Genomic DNA, 20,515 nt, shown 5'->3' with positions numbered 1-20,515 from the left:
GCAAGTGATATATTTATTAGATAAAAAATAAAAAATGTTGGTTTTAATGACGTTTTAGTTATTTATAATCATATAATTTGAAGGTAAAAAAGATAGTATTAGAACATTTATTGGAAATTGAGTGATCTAATTGAGCTAAAACTGAAAATTGAGTGACTAATCAAGACACATTGAAAGTTAAGTGACTTAATTAAAACAAAATTGAAAGTTGAGTTACTTACTTGAGACAAAATACAATATAAGTGACTTAATTAGTACAAACTTCAAGCTTGGATGCCAATTTTTTTCTAAACCAACTTATATATATTAATATAGTCTTTTTAACCGGCGCGTTACGCTAGGTAGCTAGGATCTGGTTATGTACACGATCCGCTGTGGAGACTCATCGCGAATTTAGTCGTTTTGGTTACGTTCATTACGGTAATGAAACTAAAACAAAACAAAAAACTCTTATAGCTTATGATACATTAAATAATATGTTTAAAACGACGTTTATACGATCATAAAACCCATGTGTTGTTGTGACGACTCAACACGAATTCGGTCGGTCTCGGTTACGCATTTCAAACGACGTTATAGAAATAGAAAATGACAAAAATAACTTGTAATAAAAGAATAGCTAGGTTGGTCTGATACAAATAGAAAGGAAAATGGAGGTCTAACAAAACCAATTTTTTTAAAAAACGAAGAAAACCTTACAAAGAAAATAAACAAAACCAGTTGTGTTTATATTTATGAGAGTATCTTTCTTCTCGATGGTAACAAAATTTAAGGAGGTGGTGTATCACGTGAATGCAAAGAGTTTGGGTGGCATGTGATCGTAACTCGTCTATTATTAATTATTATAATTAAATTATATACTTAAATTTGTTTTCATATGATGGTTCCGATTTATTCCAAAAGTATAACATGTTATATATTGAGTGATGAAAATGTCGAGTTTTTCTTTTTTTCTTTTCCTTTTTCTTTAAAAAAAATGTAGGTGAGAAAATTTTTGTCAACATGGTGCCGTTAAAAAAATAATTAAAAATGGTGTAGCTTAATATAAATGACATTTTCACTTTTGTCACACTATAAGACTACTGTTCTAACTTAAAACAAATATGACATGTTTATAAAATCTAAACCCTAGGTGGCTTTCAAGTTTCAACCCATTTTCAACATGTACTTGAATTGAGTACTTATGCAAATAGGTTATAAATGGAAATAAATATGTATCATAAGGTGCACAACTATTTAAATATATGATTATGATGTTATAGATCCATCAAAACCATGACAAGGGTTAGACGAATATTTCAGCCTTACCATGACTTAGGTTGACCCGTCAACCCGAAATACGATGAAAGGCGAACTCCTTTAGTCGAATCGCATACGGAACTCTGAGCAAAAAGTATAACCAAATCAATTAAAACTCATATCAACCAACAAGTCACATCAAGGACATAAAATTATGGAATGCAAGTATACTCCCACCATTTACCGCGCCCAACTACTCTCACGACCCTACTAGAATAGCAACTTTACTCCCATAAGTTACGGTACACAACATTTACTCAAACCTACTCTATTCCCTCTCCCAATCGATACATGCTCTTACGCCGAAGTTAGATCGCATGGCTCTACCCTACCTACGACGAGCAGTTTTTTTTAATTTACATAGCCTTATCCATAACATGGCAAGAGTCATCATGTAAAACAGTAAAAGGCTCTCAAATAGTACCTCTTTGTTAAATACTACCCGACAAAAGGTCTAAATTTAAGTATTTTAAACCGGTTGTTTAGACATTAAACAATCCAATAAAAGAAGCACAAAATCACACCATTGATCGATTTAGATGATTCCCTAAATGAAAAAAAGAAAGACAACTTTAAGGCGAAAAAGAATTAAAACCATCTTTAGTAAAATGTTAACTGCAAATGATTACCAACTTGTTTTAAAAAAATAAAAATAAAATTAATTAAAACTTTAAGAGTTAATAGCCATTTTCGTCCCTGTGATTTGCTACTTTCGCCACTTCAGTCCAAAGTTTGAGATTTTGTCAATTTAGTCCTTATAGTTTTAAACATTAGCCAATTACGTCCCCACGTCTAACGAAAATGGACATTAACTCTAAAATTAAAGATAGTTAACATTTAAATCTTTATTATTAACTAGTAACTATATAATGTATTCTTTATTCAACCCATGTAATATACAGGTTTTAGGAAAGATCTAATATGCAGGTCATGTGTAATACAAATTAGTTTTAAGTACTCCATCCGTCTCTTTGAATATGTTCTATTTTGAATTTTCAAAGTCTTTATTTATAAACTTTGACCTTAATTATATACTTTTTGTGTTATATAAAACTTGATAAAAATTATACCGATAAAACATTTTTTAAAACATACTCAAATCATATAACTTTCATCAAGTGCTATCTAACGCAAACAAAATTATTTAAGATCAAAGTTTATAAATAAAGACTTTGAAAATTCAAAATAGGACATATTCAAAGGGACGGAGGGAGTAATAGTTATGAAAAGTACTTTAAAAGTATTTGTATCAAGTGTTTTAATTAGTGTTTTCACGTCCGGGGCAAATAGCCGGTCATACAGGATATCGGTGAATTAGTCGGCGGTCTAGCTAGGCACATCTTTTTGGATGGTCTTTTGAAAGGCTCACCCCTAGGAGATATATAGGAAGCCTATTTGAGAATTAGGCTTAAAATTGATCAAGATTAAGAAGTTTTTCTATTTCTAATAACTTTTAAACTTTAAATAAATTACGATTTTATCGAGTAATTCTTAAATCCAGTCTAACTGATCCTAACGCGTTTCTAATTAAGCACACACATGTGAGTGTATGACGAAATTTGAAGTATTCAAAGTCGAGAATACATTATGTAAGTGGTTTTTCAAAATTGTAATGCAGGTAAAAGATACAATAAGTACCCTCTAATGATGTTAAATGGCTGATTAGCATCAAGCATCTTCTTGGGAAAGATTGACAGAAGTAAGCCAAAATAATTGAAAGGAGTAACGTGGCAGTAGCTTAATTACCAAGGTAATATACTTGCACACATGAGTTGTTGTACCGTGTCAAACTTCCTTTTAATATATAACTAAAAATCTGATATACATCATGGATATATAATATAATATTCGTCCAACAATGCACTTTCCAAGTTGTAAAACTTTTACATGAGTTTCCTTTTTGCACTCATAAGTCATAAATGATAAAGTTTATTAAGTTACTGTAAACCTCATCACCTTGCCACTTCATTTTCTTTTGACTTCTCTCTCTAGATATATATGCATATACAGATATATGCAATTGTGTAGGGAGATAACGTACGTTGGAAGGCAGCAAATGTGTAATACTTTGGAACTGGTTTTTTAAATACTATCAAGTGGCTCTATAGAAAAAAACATATGTTGATATATAATTATATATATTCATGTCATTAAAACATGTGCTAGAATAAGAACCATTAAAATGTAGATTTAATGAACATAAGTTAGATATCAAATTAACCATATTTTAGGAATGGTTATATTTGAAGAGGAGGATAAAGTCATTATCCTAATATTTCTTACTTCCCTTGGACCAAGTGTACTGGAGGGGCTTTCACTATCATCATGTCACAACAATGAAGGCGGAGGAGTGTACTAACTAAACCATCAAACACGCTTAATGGTTTAATTAACAACACAATTTATATTTGATTGTGTGTTAGAGATGCTCTATTGGTGCTCTAGTGTATCTCTATGTATACACATATACAGTGGCAAAGCTTGGACGAGTTCGTTGAGGGCGGGCTCAAAATGTATTAAAAAAAACCATAAATGAGAGGGGCGGGGCTCAAACTTTCAGTCAAAAATAGATAAATTTACACTACGTATTCAAATTTTCGGACCAAAACAAGTAAATTAACACTACTGTGCAAAAAAAAACAGGGGGTCGGGCCACCCCGGGCCCTCACTTAGCTTCGTCAATGCACATACAAGACATCAAAGTGATGGCCAAGAGTTTTTAGCCTTTTCACATTACATAAGTACATCGATCATGTGTTTTCTATATTTAATGGAGTGTTTTCATGACATCGGCTAATGTTAAGAAATGATCTAGAATGCCATATTAATGTAGGTTACTTTTCAACACAATATCGCTCTTTTAAGTATCCCATACATATGTTTTCTTTAATTTCTTGAATAACCGAGAACATAAGAAGATGTTGGTCTGAGCCGTCATGGTCATCATCATTATCTGGTCATAGTACATGGGTCGTCGTCATTATTTGTTCATAATTCAAGAGTCGTCGTCATCATCATTTTTTCATCATTCAAGAGTAGTCGTCGTCATCACCATCACCATCATCATGTGACAATCAGGGGCAAATCTTATTGAGGGCCGGGGGTGGCCCCCCCTGTTTTATTTAACAGTAATGTACTTTAACCCGTTTTCGGCTGAAAATTTGAGCTAGACTCCCTTTCGTTTATGAAAATTTTAATACAATTTGAGTCCCACGACATTTTTGTCCAAGCTTCGGCTCTAATGATAATGACATCCTTCTAGAACCACAAAGTAAAACCAAATATATATTGTTAGCCAATACCTTTATTCTTTATCTTCTCTCAATCAAGCAAATAACCATCAATAAGTCATGCAGATCATCAGGCTAGCTCAAAGGGGTCCATACATTATCAATTTACATGAATTGCTTGTTTCATATTCATTCTTGGCTTACACACTACCAGAATTTCAAACTGCTGTTGAAGAAGGTAACCACAGCATACACAAGGATCAAAAGAATGGGTTGTGCTCTTATTTCAGTTTCATACATGGTTCTACTCGTTGCATTGCTAGTTCTTGTGTATAGATCTCATTCATTCATTTACATTTGTAATCTTTGTTCATTTATGTTAATTAGTTTACGTTTGTTTACGAATTCATCTACCTTTTTTAGGCTTATTCCAATTTAGTCTAGTTTTAGTAAGCTTTTAGACCTAACATATCTATTTTGATGTTAGTATGACATCTCTAGGGTTGATTGCATGTTCATTTGGGTCAAGAAAACGGCCAATCCGAGTGAGCTCAAACATGTTGCACAACTTGATGTGGCTCCAAAAGGATTAGCTTGTGTTTGTTAAATGTAAATGTTCATAGAACAAAAAAACATTTGGTAGATGAAATCATTAAATAATTCCCAAATTGTAGAAATTGAATATACCCCAGATCATATAATAAAGCCTTTTCATTTTAAAAATTCAATCTTTAACTGTAGATGCATAATAAACATACATGCAAATGTTAAGAAAATTGACACAAGATGTAGTGAACATTTATGGGCCTTTTTTATCATAATGCAACCTGTGTTCATAATCTTTATTAAAGAATAATGGGCACAACAAGAAGCTTGCACAACAAGGCAGTTCAAGATATGGGAAAGTCAATTAAATATGTCTCAGTTTCTTGTACTCGTCAAAAGTGATGAACGTATCTTTAACCTTGAGCCAGTCTGCCGGTTTTGGCATGATAATGGCAATGTATCCTTCTCTATCTGCCTGCAGTTGACCACAGTTCAGGTCAAAGTTAATATCAGAATCAAGAATCTTACGATTGCTTCAGTTTGAAACAATAGCATAAAGATAATAACTTTGAACAATATACTTACTGATGATTTTAGTAACTCAGGCTGCTTTATTAATCGTTCATTAACCTCCAATAAAGAGCCTTTAATACAACATCTGTCAAAAACCGCTTTAAGTTTCAACTTTGATATGTAAAGTGACATTCATAGTAAAAGTTAAGAGTTTGACTTTTGAAAAAAAATGGACATCTTTCAACTTCAAGATATATAAAAAGTAATAAAACTTTTGGAAAATGTGTGATGATAACTAGCAAGTAGCAACCATATGATGAATTTGAGAAAATGATGGCGATAAAATTGCAATAAGTGTAAACTTTTATAATAAAATGTACTATGATTGAAGTACAACACATAATTTACCGCTTTAACATCCCCAAAAATCAGCTCTTGTTACATTTGAGAATAAATTTGTGAATTAAAGATTTAATCCAAAAGACATTAAACAAAGTTAATTATTATTTACCTCACAATATAGAAAGTATCATTGGTGGTGCATACTTTACATAAAGCCGTGTTGGACTCAAACTGTTGTGCATTCTGAAAAAAAAAACACAGAAATCAGGAATTAACAAAGTAATAACGTAAAAAAGGTAAAATAAAATATGACTACAATCTTTCATCACAACTGCAGAAGAATCGATTTTAAAAAATAAAACAATATATGTACCCTTTTGCGCTTCCCGGTGACCTTGATCTCACTGCGGTTAGACTTACCAACATTAAAATCAACAGCAGTTATTCCTCCTTCGTCCTTAAAGGCCACATATCCAGCAGCCAACCCAATAACACACAACCTTTATTTAAAAAAATAATAAGAAGAAATAGAATATGTCAATATTAATAACTATATTTAGAGAAATAGGCATGCCAAAACAGAGATAGTTTCAAGATTCATACCCATTTGCATGGCGATAAATATATTGATCATGCTCCGGCTTCATAAAATCTAAAATGATTTAAAACACAAGAATGCAATCGGAAAAGCACATTAGATTCCGTCATATTAACAACAGATAAGTAGTTTTCTGAAGTCATACTTTTTAGTACAACTGATAATTCGTTCAAGTCATCACAAATTCACAATAACCAAACAGAAAAGAAGATAAAATCATGAAATGGCAACCAGGTTTCAAACTTTGAATATCGTTCCACTAAAGTGATTCCTTTCTCTAACTACAAAACCAGGCATGTTTCAATATTGTTCCATTTGTGAATTTTTCATAAATAGTTAAACCGTATGACCTCAATGAAACAATTATGAACCTTGGTTACTCTTGGTGACTTTCATTCTCACACTTACCTGTTACTTTAAGCTAATTTGAAAACAATAACACTAATTGGTAACCAAGTCTCATAACTGATCCATTTATTTTAGCTTTAACAATTTATAAAAAAAAATTACAATGAACAATATTGAAATTTGAATGTTTTTTGCAGTTAAAAAATAGGCGAATAATGAAATTAATCAGTTCACTTGACCTACCCGAGCCTATAGTTCTTCTGAGTTGGCGTGAAGAAGCTTGGTTACTATCATCTAACAGCCCAAAACATTTGGAATTCAAATAAATTTTTGAAGTTTAGAAATAAAGATGACAATACAGTCTCACTTTTTCATTGTGAAAAAGATTCATGTATGAAAACAAGGTGCCTATCCATGTGCATACTACATACACAACTATGATGTTTGGGCTCTAAATTTGAATTTTCAAAGTCAAACTACTTCACATCTTTGACTTCAAGATTAATGTACACATTTTCATTAGTCCACATTTGACTTTGACACTTCTAGTTTCCTAGCACCTGAAGCTGTGGAACTACTTAGTCATGTCCAACAAGTTACGAATAATAATGTTTCAATCACAAAATCAATGAATGTTATTATTAAGCAACCTAGTTTTGCTATCCAAAAAGAGCTACCTGTTTACCTTCTACTTCGACGTAAACAATACTCTTTAATAAAGGGAAATACAATGACCATGTTTTTTTTTCTTTTTTTGCCTGCTAAATTTACCACATCGGGATACACTCGCCTTGTTATCCAAGGAAAACCCTCACCTAAGGCCACCGCCCGTGAACATTCGCCCCAATGCACGAAAATGCAGTGAGAGATAAAACCGGTTCAAATTACAATAAATTAGTTAACTTTTAGCTTAAAATTACATGTAAATAAAAGCCACAAATACTTTCTCTCAAATATTTAACTAAAAAAATACTAATAATAATAAAAATAAAAGAAATTGGTTAATAATAAAATAGCATACCAGGAGCAAAGTATGAGACAAAATTGGATTCAATGGCAGAAGACGGACAAACGGGAAGATCATCAACGTTTGGTAATAAAAGGTTGTGTAACTCCTCATCTGGGTTAACTCCGTCATCGTTAACGGCTGCCGGTGGTTGTTGATCGGCGGTGTTTTCGGTGGTCATTTAAACAATTTATTTATATGTTAACGCCGTCCTCCGATGTGTGATGAGACCTACGATTTGGGGCGTATGGGTTAGTGTTAGTTAATATGGATATTGGGCCCAGAAATAATACACACAAATTTGTTTGTTGATTTGGGGTTGTTTTCAAGTCTTTGGGTTTTATGTTTAAAGTACAAGGTTGTTTGTTTTGACTTTTATTTTCATGTGTTTACTTTAGACTTTTGGGTATAATTGTATAAAGCTAAGAAAGCCCATTAATAAGATGTGTAATTAACTATTTATTAAAGTTTGAGTTAATGTCCATTTTCGTCCCTGTGGTTTGCTACTTTCGCCACTTCAGTCCAAAGTTTGAAATTTTGTCAATTTAGTCCTTATAGTTTTAAACATTAGCCAATTACGTCCTCTAGTCTAACGGCATCCAACTATGCCGTTAGTTTAAGGGGTATTTTTGTCTTTCTTCTATTTATGTTTAGTTAATGGCCAGTTTCGTCCCTGTGGTTTGATACTTTTGCTACTTCAGTCCAAAATTTGAAAATTTTTCAATTTTATGTTTAATTTATTCAGCTTTTTTTTCTTTTTTTTTTTGTCTATAGCCTTTAAGAGCATAAGCCAAGCCCAAAACCATCAAGCATCGACCAAAACAGGTTTACGTTTACTCTGTCGATAACAATAATCATACCCCCCTCGTATTTAGTTTCTAGACATTTTCTAAACTCTCCCTCATTGTGGAATTCATTGGTAAAGTGGTCAAGGTAATTCCCTAAAACCGTACTATACCGATAAAACTAAAATCGTTTCTTTGGTTAATGCATAATAGTTACGGTTTAGAGATTAACATATTGTAGCAAACATCTTGGTCGAAATCACATCAGGAGGTCAAATATCCCGCATTTCCATGTTTGCTCAAGAAATCGATACACTAGATCGCATGTGTGTTCCTCAAATCGTGGTGTTGTTCTTGAATTCTTCATATCGACTACAATTCTAGGGTTGAATCCGACGAATTCAAGAACAATACCACGATTTGAAGAAGACACATGCGATTTAGTGCATTAATTTCTTGAGCAAACATGGAAATATGGGATATTCGACCTCCTGATGTTGATTTCGACCCAAATGTTTGCTACGATATGTTAATCTCTAAACCCTAACTATTATGCATTAATCAGAGAAACGATTTTGGTTTTTTCGATATAGTTCGGTTTTAGGGAATTACCCTGACCACTTTACCAAATTACCAATGAATTCCATCATGGACTGAAGTAGCAAAAACAAAAAAAAACAAAAAAAACTGAATAAATTAAACATAAAATTGACAAATTTCAAACTTTGGACTGAAGTAGCAAAAGTATCAAACTACAGGGACGAAACTGACAATTAACTAAATATAAATAGGAGAAAGACAATAATACCCCTAAATCTAACGGCATAGTTGGATGCCGTTAGACGTGGGGACGTAATTGGCTAATGTTTAAAACTATAAGGACTAAATTGACAAAATCTCAAACTTTGGACTGAAGTGGCGAAAGTAGCAAATCACAGGGACGAAAATGGCTATTAACTCTTAATTTTATGTCATTTGGAGAATAGACAAGAATCTTAAATCCCAGGATCCAAATATAATTTCCGACCGTAGTGATGTTGACTGTTTAGTGTTTACAGCCACTTATTTATGAAGCATTTCCCAAAAAAAATATGCATTATAATATTGTTATAATAAATCAAAAACTAAATTAAATAAGAAGTAAGCGTCCATTAGCTTTATTGAAACATTGATAAGTTATTGTTCCTTGGGGATTTTCCTTTTCTAGATTAATTGAATGAATCTATTTTTAAGGATAATCCTACAACAAATTGTCATTGTTTAATGTTAAATTGTTTCCTTTTAAAGAAAATCCTAAATAATCGACCATATTATGGTTTGGTAGAAGCAAAGCAAATGAATCTTGTCCCAAAGTAAACCAAACTCTTGGAATGTTGCCAACAAATCAACAGATTTTTTTAGATATTAAGCATCATCATTAGCCTATAATTTGTAATTCAATTTTAGATGTATTAATATTAATTCTACATGGAATAAATATGTACAAATAACATACTTATTACATATCATGGTATATATTTTGAATTTTACAAGCATGCATGTTTTAGTATATTCATACGTGTATGTATTGCATACGTATGCATGTATGTATGTATATCCCTTCCTCTCTTTATCTTAGTGAGCAAACGTAAGATGGAAGGAAACGTGTGAAACAAACAAACTTTCCAACTGTTTGTTGTTGTCCTAGCTACTATAAATACCCATGATGTCTGTCAAGTGTAATCTTTCTTAATTTACTTCAAATCTGTTTGCATGTCCAGTTTCTATATATCCCAAAGAAGATCATGTGTCTCATCAGATTCAAATTTCCCTTTAAATTCACATTCAAAGGTAAATTCCCATGTTTTCCATCATCATCAACCTTTAAAAGCTTCTCTTGTTTACATGTAACCTTCAGGTGTTTTGGTAATATGTGATCTACAACATATATATATATACATAACATATTTATTTGTAACTAACAAATTGTATGGTATTTTGTGGGCATAACATAAGACCATCTTCATTGGTGGGTGTGTCCTTTTGCAAGGATTTTGCCCATTTCCATTAAGAAAAATATTCAACTTTCTTTTTGTTTTAACCTCTTCATGTGCTCCAACGACCTTATACATGTTGTGCCCTTATGATTTTGCAAGAGCAAATTCCGTAGTACGTCGTGGCTTTCTTATAACTTGGATACACTATTTTGTGGTCAATCTATTAGGAATAGGCCTACAGAATTATGTTTCATTTACGTTTACCTCTGGTTTAATATTTTTATTAAAGAAAAGTTCTAATGCATTACAATATAATATTTGATTATTTTGCCCTCAATATTATCCAATTATTCTCGGATAGGTCCATTTCATTATATAAAATCTCCTCATGTGATAAAAGTATCAATAAAATAGATCCCATAACTCCAATTTGGAATTCAAAAATCCGAGTACCAAAGAATCAATAAGCATCTTTATATTATTTAAATGTACAAATTAGCTAGTTGTTATTTAACATGTACAAATTAGCTGATTATTTCTTCATAAAGTTTATTAAAATTATGTTACAAATTATTATACTGGTGAATTATTTGTTTTTCCATATAATAAGTTAATTAGTATTTATATTTCATTTTATGTCAAAAAGATAATTTAACTATTAATAATATTAAAAGGTGGTCATGACATAGGAATGTGTGATTTTTTAAGAATATTTGTAAACTGAAAGAGAAAATGTATTTCTTTAAAAGCTTACCGGAAATCTAATGTGATGGTTAACTAAACATTTAACTAAACGTGCTTGTGAACATTTTTAGTCCTTACGGGTGAATATAGTAAGTGTTGTATATTTTAAGTAAAAGGATTTATATATATGAAGTATGAACATGTTCATATTAGAATACGTGCAGTTTTTTAAATTTCTTGTTATTGGCTGTTTCAGGTAAATACAAGAAACAATCCACAAGTAGGCTTGTCAATGAGGCAAATGTTAGCAAAGAGTACCTCGATGTGTTTAGGACCAAATCTTACATAGATATTTGCCACAAAGTTCAAAGCCATATAGACTTGGAACATGAATCATCTTCATCGAATTCGTGTGATCATTACATTCGCCAGTTTGACATCCTATTCGAACCAGAACACGAAACCATGGCTAATTTAGCTACCACCTTTGATACACAATGCTTATTAATCCTTGATTTCTTCAATGCTGGCTTAGAATCATGGAAGATATGTGAAAAGCTTCTTCAATCTGTCCATCAAGCAAATGCAAATCATCATAGAATCAAAAGGGTCATCAAGATAGCCGAAAGGGTACACAAAAGCGATCAATGTTGTGAAATATACAAAGAGTTAGCCTTGTATTCATCCTTGGCAAACCCCCTATCGGATTTCAGCGCGGATAAGTTCCCCAAAATGCGTGACCATCTTAAACCCTTGCTAAAGAAGTTAACCACAAAACACTCAAGAATAAAGAGAAAGCGAAGACTTATCGTATGTTTGAAAAAAGGTGTTGGTTGTGCACTTATAGCTTCTTATACCGTGTTAGCCGTTGCACTTTTGGTTCTTTCACTCCATGGGTTGGTTGGGATTGCAACATCTGCCGGGTTGTTGGCTTGTTCATTAGGGTTAACCAATAAGGCAAAGATGGCCAAGAAAGGTCGGTGAGCTTAAACGGCTTAGTGTGTTACTAGATGTGGCTGCCAAAGGGATATACACATTGATAAAAGACTTTGATACAATTGGTTCACTTGTGGGAAGATTACACGATGAAGTTGAATTTGGGAGGGCGGTGGCTCGTAATTGTGTTGGAAATCTAAAGTCGGACGCGTTAGAGGAAGTGATGAGGGAGTTTAGGGATCATGAGAGTCGCTTTATGGAGCAGTTGGAAGAATTGAAGGATCATATATACTTGTGTTTGCTCAATGTCAATAGATCAAGAAGGGCCCTTGTGGAAGAGATTATGCCTTGTAGTAGTTAGTTAATTAAAAAGGTGTTTAATTTAAATATCTTTAAGATGCATGCTCTTATTGATGATTATAATATGTTCTCTCTATATACATATAATAAAAACTTGGGTTTATGTTTTTGTATTAATTTCATATATAACCTTCCACGTCTATTTGTGTAGAGAGTGTCGTTACTCTTTGCTTCACATATGTAACGTTCATGCCCTCTCTTTTCCAAGTTTGTCTTTCGTTAAGCTAAAATCCTCTTACCAAAGAAGTTCTTATAGACGTAACTTTAGTTGATTCCTATATGTATCTTATGTACACTAGCTAGTACAAAAAAGGGCATTAGACGCGGTTGATATTTCTTTTTTGACGCGGCTTACCCCGAAAACCGCGTCTAAAAAGGTTTCATAATATTCATAAAAATATGTTGTGTAAAAGAAATGCGTCTAAAGCTATACAACCGCATCAAATAATATTGAGCCTTTTTTTAGCCACGATTTTTATACGAACCGCGTCTAAAGCTCTTCTTTTTAATTAGTAATAGTCGCGGTTTTATATAAACCGCGTCTAAAGCTCTCATTTTTTTATTAACAATAAATACATTATCTAGTAACTAAAACTCAAAATTTACTAACCATATCCACACCCACGCCCCCTTACGTCCTTGTATTCAAAAATTCATAAAACTTATTAAATTGGTTTGTTTAAGGTTAACATTATCTATTAATTAAAACCCTAAATTTATTAATCATCTTCACAGCCTCCTCGATCTTCCCCTTTCTGTGGATGCACTCTTTCCATCATTATTGATTATTTAAGAATCAAAGAAAAGGTTAGTAATTAATTTCTTCCAATTTAATGTCTATTTGGTAGCAATAATGAAACTTTTAATTTGTTATTCACTTACTTGTTTTGTAACTACTAGTTGCGTGCCCGTGCGATGCTACGAGGTTGCACGCAAACATGACATCGGATGCGTAACCGGTGTTACTATTTCCGTATGTGCGTGACTTAACAATAGTACGGACGTAACACGGCAATAGTATGCTCGTATTGCGGCATTGGAATCTTAAACGGTGTTAGTAAGCACGTCACACAACGATTGTGCACGCTCAGTCAGGTGTTGGTGCGCACGTAACGCTACATTGAACTCGTCTTGACTGCAACCCGTTCCGCTTGACAATGTTCTAACCGAAATTCGTTATGACTTGACCCCTTTCATCCCAAACCCGTCCTAACCGATACCAAAGTAACCTTTTTGTATCGACTCATTCCAACCTTAACCTTTTAGACCCATGAACGACTGAAACCGCCTGATTCGTTTGTCGGTCTTTAATGGTAATCACATAACACGTTAAGTTTTTAAATTGAAAAAACTATAGCAATACCATACTCAAATTAATGAGAATAAAATGCTCGTTTTTATGGTATAATGTTTTTTAAAAAATATTAGCATGTGAAAAAGTTATAAATGTTTAAACGTCGTCGGGGTAGTTGGTTTAAAATAAGGGGTGTATATGTAACTATTATATAAATTAACAAAATGTGATTAAAGTTAATGGACCAAACTTGTAATTATTTTTAATAAATTAAAAATAAACCGTAAAATGATTTTGGTTATGCTAAAATACAAAATTGTCCCTAAAATGTCTTAATCTTGTGCATTATAGTTTGTACTAAAAGCAACAAGTTTGATACCTCTTAAAAATTAAGAGGTCTCTCACTCATGCTTTATATATAATATATATAAAAGTTAATTTTTTTTATTTTCTTAGATGGTCACCAATTCACCGTGGTATTGTCTAGTTGGCAATCAAGGAAATTTATTACTTTTTAAATTTTACATTTAAACTTGTTTTAATTATTAATGAATGCTATTGATTTTAGTCGATAATTTTTTAAGCCATAAATAATAAATTATCACTGAATGTTATTTTATTTTTATTTAATGTCGTATTTTAGTTATATTATATTAGTTTTAGTTAAATAAATATTATTACTTTATTTGAAAAGGGATGAAAGTGGTGAATTAGTGACCATTTTCTTAATATTGTGAAAGAAAGTGGATTAGAGTAGGGTATTATGTGGCGCTGACGTGCCATTGTAAGGTGAGAAATAAAATGACATATATACCTGATAGTCTTAGTACTAGATTTTAGTATAAGGAAGTTATTTTTCTTAAATTAGAATTTATTAGTTTTATTTCTGTTTAAATAAGTTATTGATTTACAATTTATTTAGTTGTGTGTATAGTCAACTCATTAAACAAACATATATGAGTTGAAGTCAGTTTGAGGAAAAAAAAAAACTATCCCAAACATAGTGAATTTTTTTCTGCATATTGAACCGTGAAAATTAGAAAAGCATAACTCTAAAAAGATTTGTAACATAAGAAGAATGTTTTAAGCTTTGCATCTTATGAGTGACATTTATAATCTATAAGTACATAATAAATTATTTATATGTTAAATTATTTATTTATGTTATTTTGTAGATGGATCGTGATGATTGGATGTATAGAAGAGATCGTACTAATGCAACATATATGATTGGTGTTCAAAGTTTTTTGAAGGCCGCTAAAGCTCATCGGGTGAATGTAGGAGCTCAATCGATTTTTTGTCCTTGTGCAGTCTGTAAAAATTTCCAAACACATGATATCAAAGAAATAAAGTTTCATTTGTTAAAACATGGTTTTAGGCCTCGATATACTTGTTGGTCAAAGCATGGGGAATCGCTTGATGATCGTAGCACATCGTCAATCAATTTAGACAATGACAATACAACGAACAACGAACAGTATACCGATCACGAAAATGATACTTTCAATGATGGCAATGGCAATTTTAATGACATGTATAACGCCTTAGAAACTAATATTCAGGATAGTAATCAAGAAAAGCTGAGACGCCTATTTGAAGATTCAGAAAAACCATTATATAATGGTTGTAAGAAATTTTCATAACTTAGTGCTGTGTTGAAGTGGTTTGCCTTAAAGTCAAAACACAGGTGGAGTGATAAAAGTTTCACAGATGCATTAGTGCTTTTACATGACATGCTTCCGGACTGTAACGAGTTACCGGTATCGTTATACCAAGCAAAAAAATTGACATGTCCGATGGGATTGAAAGTTAAAAGAATACATGCATGTCCAAATGATTACATGTTGTATACAAAGGAGTTCAAAGATGATCATAAATGTTTTAATTGTGGTGCATCTAGGTATAAGCGTAAAAACGAAACGGGTGAAGTTGACGATGATGTGAAGAAAAATGGACCACCGGCTAAAATGTTGTGGTATTTCCCAATTATACCAAGGCTGAAACGATTATTTGCAAACGAGAAAGAAGCAAAATTATTGCGATGGCATTCAGAAGACCGTATAAATGATGGGAAATTAAGACATGTTGCGGATTCACCTCAGTGGAGAAATATTGATTATATGTATCCAGAATTTGGTAATGCGATTAGAAGCATACGGTTTGGACTTAGCTCAGATGGAATCAACCCTTTTGGACAAATGAGTAATGGTCATAGTACGTGGCCGGTTCTTCTTTGCATCTACAATCTTCCACCTTGGTTATGCATGAAAAAGAAGTACATAATGATGTCGTTGTTGATTGCAAGTACGAAACAGCCTGGTAACGACATTGATGTTTATTTGTCTCCATTGATAGATGACCTTAAAAAACTATGGAGTCGAGGTGTTAATGTGTATGATTCTTATAAAAAAGAATATTTTATATTGCTTGCCATGATCTTTTGCACCATAAGTGATTTTCCAGCATATAGTAATTTGTTAGGATACAGTACGAAAGGTTACAAAGCTTGTCCTGTTTGTGAAGATGATACAAGTTCTATCCGGTTAAAAAATTGCAGAAAAATTGTTTACATGGGGCATCGAAGATTCCTTCCGCCTAGTCACCGTTACCGAAATAAAAAAAGAGAGTTTAATGGAAAGACAGAGCACGAAGAGGTAAGAAGACAATTTGATGCATTTGATCGAGTAAAAAATCTAAATGTCGTGTTGGGAAAAAGACCATGTGCTGAGAATGAGAAAGGAATTTGGAAAAAAAAAGTCTATATTTTGGGATTTACCTTATTGGGAGCATTTACAAGTTAGACATTGTCTAGATGTCATGCATATCGAGAAAAATGTATGTGATAGCTTGATTGGCTTATTGTTAAATATTCCTGGAAAAACTAAAGATGGGATAGAGGCCCGTAGAGACATGCAAGAAATGGGAATACGTGAAGAGCTTGCTCCTGTTCCGGTGCACAACGGCTTTAATTTGCCACCGGCGTGTTATACTATGTCAAAAAAGGAAAAAAAATGTTTTGCGAATGCTTACACGGTATTAAAGTTCCTTCTAATTATTCTGCAAACATTAAAAGGTTGGTGTCATTGAAAGACAATAAATTGCGTGGTATGAAGTCTCATGATTGTCATGTTTTGATGACACATATGATTCCTATTGCCATCCGTGGATTGTTACTAGATAAAATCCGGCATACAATCACAAAACTTTGCTTGTTTTTTAACATGATTCATTCGAAAGTTATTGATCCACAATCACTGGATAGTTTGCAAAAAGAAACTATCATGACGTTATGTGAACTTGAAATGTATTTTCCGCCTTCATTTTTGATGTGATGGTTCACCTAGTAGTTCATATCGTAGGAGAAATTAAGTCTTGTGGTCCTGTATTTCTACGGTACATGTACCCTTTTGAAAGATATATGGGTTTCTTAAAAGCTTATGTAAGAAACCGTAATCGGCCCGAGGGTAGTATTGTTGAAGGATATACTTCCGAAGAGGTGACAGAGTTCTGCATTGGTAATGATATCATAACATTTAAATTTTAATACAATAATATATATTAGTTTTGTTGCATATAAATTATACTTGATTTATTGACAGGTTATTTGGACGGTGTCAACAGTATTGGGGTTCCTCAATCTCGTCACTTAGGTAGACTTGAAGGGAAAGGAGGTGTCGGTATGGAAACAATCAACCCAACTTATAGTCTTTTACAACTTGCACATTTTATTGTCTTAAAACACATGACATGAATTGCCCCTTACGTCCACGAGCACATGAAAACATTACGGTCGACATATCGGGGCAAGACATCATTGTGGTATGAAAACAAGCATAACGAAGAGTTTGCTAGTTGGATGAGAACCAAGGTAACGACAAATGGCCAAGAAGATGTTGATATAACTGTGGAAAATTTGGGGCGGGGTCCAGATATAAGAGTAACATCTTACCAGGGGTATGACATTAACGGTTATACGTTTTACACCAAAGATCAAGATGCAAAGAGTACAATGCAGAATAGTGGAGTTACAGTAATTGCCACATCGACCCAATTCGACAGGATGAATCATGATACAATGTTAAAAATTGCCAAAGACTCGTATTATGGTGTCATACAAGAAATATGGGAATTGGATTATTCTTCTTTCACCATACCCGTGTTCAAGTGTAAGTGGGTGGATAACCATACAGGTGTTAAAGTTGACAACTATGGTTTTACACTTGTCGACCTTAATACAAATGGCTATGTATCTGAACCATTTGTTCTAGCAAAAATAGTAACACAAGTGTTTTTTGTCAATGACCCGAGCAAACCAAAATGGGATGTCGTACTGCAAGGTAAACGACGTATTCTTGGGGTTGATAATGTCGTCGACGAGGAAGAATACGATCAGTTTGACGACCTACCACCATTTTCAGTTGGTATTGATGAACCGGTGAATGACGTAACTGATGGCGCCGCTACATATTTACGATCTGACCACAACGAGCATACATATGTTGACGGGTAATGCTGAACTAAATGAAGGTTTGATATAGATTTATATATAATCTTTTTATTAATTTTTTCTATTATAGTCAACTTATTGATAATTTATTTTTTCAGGAATGGCCAATAAAGTTAATCTTTGCTTAGGGGTGGAATATGTTTGTGTTTATTTTTAATTCAGTCATATGTATGTTTTGTTAGTATGATTATAATATTTAAACACATTATTTTGTTCAGTTCCTTGCATTGATATTGATAGACCTGGGGCCAATAACATTTTGGATAAGTTTTCTTAATTTTATTTATTCTATAGGTTCCCACCATGTTGAATTTGCATCTACTTTGGCATAAATTTTTGGTAACATCATATTGTTCAAACCAGTTAGTGTACTTGAAACTATTACAGCCAAAGTTCCGCTTTCTTATTTGCATAATACTCAAACTACCCTTATCACGTAAGATCATATTCAAGCCACTGTTAGTGACCATTTTACCCTTGTAAGTTGATCAGCAAGTACCTATCATAGATTTTCCAAACGGGCCAGATAAAACCCATATCATTTGAACCTTCCAAATGTCAAATATGACCAATAAAAGTCAAACTCGACCATATTTTTCAAACTGTACCAGTGTATTTTGCAACTGTCAAAGAATTTTCACTTTATTAGATTTTCCAAACGGGCCAGAAATACTTTGTTTAGCCGTTTCATGCCTACGGGCGCCTGGTTTTCGAGTTTTGCGCGTACTGGGCGCCTAATTTAACATCTCTCTTTTAGTCCATCTATTCAAATCAAGCAAGCTATCATCACTCGTTTAATATTTTATTCATAACTTAACTAAATTATATTTACTAACATATTTTCTAATTTAAACTTCCTTAAAATTTCCGCATTTAAAATACATAGCTACGGATAGACTTTTAATGATTTTAAATGCATAAATTTTGGAATATATATACATTCCAAATTTAATAAAAGTCAAAAATCTAAAAATTTCGTTGACTCACCCTCACAACGCTCGGGTTTTACCGACGCCCTATACCAACAACATTCAAATTTATCGAGCTTTTTTAGTTCTGGTACCATAAACAATGTAACCGAAACCAGCCGAATTTTCGTTGACTCACCCCCACAACGCTCGGGACCGACTACACTCGGCTTTACCAATGTTCGGGTTTTACCGACCGAATAAACCTCGTTTCAAATACATGTTTTCTAATTGTTATTTTTGGATGATATTCTCATGGATGAACATTGCGTGAAGGTACAAGTCGATTATGTCCATAAAAATTATTTGTACATTCCTGTCCCTCACGAGTCTGTCAAGGAAGGAATATCAATCATGGAGCACACCGTAAATAAGTTTATTCAATGGCCACGAAAGGCGATAAAGGTATACTTGGTTGATAAATTAATTATATATTAGTCTATCTTTTTATTATATTAGTATTCATTATAATATTTTTTGTTACCTGTAGATTTTAAATGCCTCAACTCACAATGCATCTAGTCAATTTCAAACCTCACTCCAAACACGCACTTGTGATATTGAAACGAGTGTTCAAGGCTACAGACCTGAGGTAGTTTATATTACATTAGTTTGTTTGTTTTATTACTTTATATTATAACAAATTAAGGCTAAAGGTAAAGGAAACCAAGCTGTAGCTAAACATACATATAAAGATTTACAGTCCAAAGGAGTAAAGATAGGTTTGGAGAAGATTAAAGAAAGACCTGCATGGCATCAAAATATGGCCCGTCGATTAGAAAAACATATCGGGAACATTTGGTCTACCGAAATGAGTTGTTCTGCAGCTTCCGGGATGTTTATTACCGAGCAAATCTGCTTTATTGAATCTGAAGCGATTTTACAGCTTTTTGTCAATGGATGGGTTGATGTCACTATCATTTTCTGGTTTACAATGTAAGTTATTTTTTTTTTTGGTAATATAACAATTTTTAGATGTAAGTGAATTAAGTAAGTTAATTATACATTTTCCTTTCTTGATTTAAGGTACTTTCATGAGGCGTCAGTTCAAAATTTCAACCGATGCGCCTTCTTTTAATGCGAATACGATCACCGGTGATTGGTGCCGTTCAAATCGCGCGGA

The 20,515-nt window shown here is 32.9% G+C and overlaps 2 protein-coding genes and 1 pseudogene across 2 annotated transcripts; 2 read left to right on the top strand and 1 right to left on the bottom strand.

The window, feature by feature from the left end:
- Positions 1-5,314: 5,314 nt before the first annotated feature.
- Positions 5,315-8,063, bottom strand: LOC143536013 (uncharacterized). The gene is made up of 6 exons (XM_077030102.1): positions 7,898-8,063; positions 6,534-6,582; positions 6,304-6,430; positions 6,100-6,173; positions 5,661-5,733; positions 5,315-5,550 (listed from the first exon to the last, which is right to left on the bottom strand). The coding sequence occupies exons 1-6, from the start codon at positions 8,061-8,063 to the stop codon at positions 5,440-5,442; spliced, it is 600 nt and encodes a 199-aa protein (XP_076886217.1). The 3' UTR covers positions 5,315-5,439.
- A 36-nt stretch (positions 8,064-8,099) lies between these two features.
- LOC143536001 (UPF0496 protein At1g20180-like) lies at positions 8,100-12,714 on the top strand (annotated as a pseudogene).
- A 98-nt stretch (positions 12,715-12,812) lies between these two features.
- On the top strand, positions 12,813-17,668 carry LOC143536000 (uncharacterized). Its single transcript, XM_077030093.1, has 8 exons — positions 12,813-12,830; positions 12,923-13,000; positions 15,093-15,188; positions 15,579-16,571; positions 16,705-16,950; positions 17,031-17,221; positions 17,332-17,432; positions 17,517-17,668. The coding sequence occupies exons 1-8, from the start codon at positions 12,813-12,815 to the stop codon at positions 17,666-17,668; spliced, it is 1,875 nt and encodes a 624-aa protein (XP_076886208.1).
- Positions 17,669-20,515: the final 2,847 nt, after the last annotated feature.

Source organism: Bidens hawaiensis, unplaced genomic scaffold (assembly GCF_021521415.1).
Source record: "Bidens hawaiensis isolate Kalapana, Puna unplaced genomic scaffold, B.hawaiensis_p1.1 tig00010731_1, whole genome shotgun sequence".
Lineage (NCBI taxonomy): Eukaryota > Viridiplantae > Streptophyta > Magnoliopsida > Asterales > Asteraceae > Bidens > Bidens hawaiensis.
Note: the sequence above shows the minus strand (reverse complement) of the source record. Positions and strands in the feature narration are given on the sequence as shown.

What these genes read in the sequence shown, in the direction of transcription:
- LOC143536013 (XM_077030102.1), bottom strand. Translation starts at nt 8,063, where the DNA reads ATGACCACCGAAAACACCGCCGATCAACAACCACCGGCAGCCGTTAAC. An exon ending in TCACCGGGAAGCGCAAAAGG is followed by an intron (nt 6,174 to 6,303) that starts GTACATATATTG and finishes TTTTTTTTTCAG; the next exon opens with AATGCACAACAGTTTGAGTC. An exon ending in CTGAGTTACTAAAATCATCA is followed by an intron (nt 5,551 to 5,660) that starts GTAAGTATATTG and finishes GGTCAACTGCAG; the next exon opens with GCAGATAGAGAAGGATACAT.
- LOC143536000 (XM_077030093.1), top strand. An exon ending in CGAAAACCGCGTCTAAAAAG is followed by an intron (nt 13,001 to 15,092) that starts GTTTCATAATAT and finishes GTTATTTTGTAG; the next exon opens with ATGGATCGTGATGATTGGAT. An exon ending in GGTGACAGAGTTCTGCATTG is followed by an intron (nt 17,433 to 17,516) that starts GTAATGATATCA and finishes ATTTATTGACAG; the next exon opens with GTTATTTGGACGGTGTCAAC.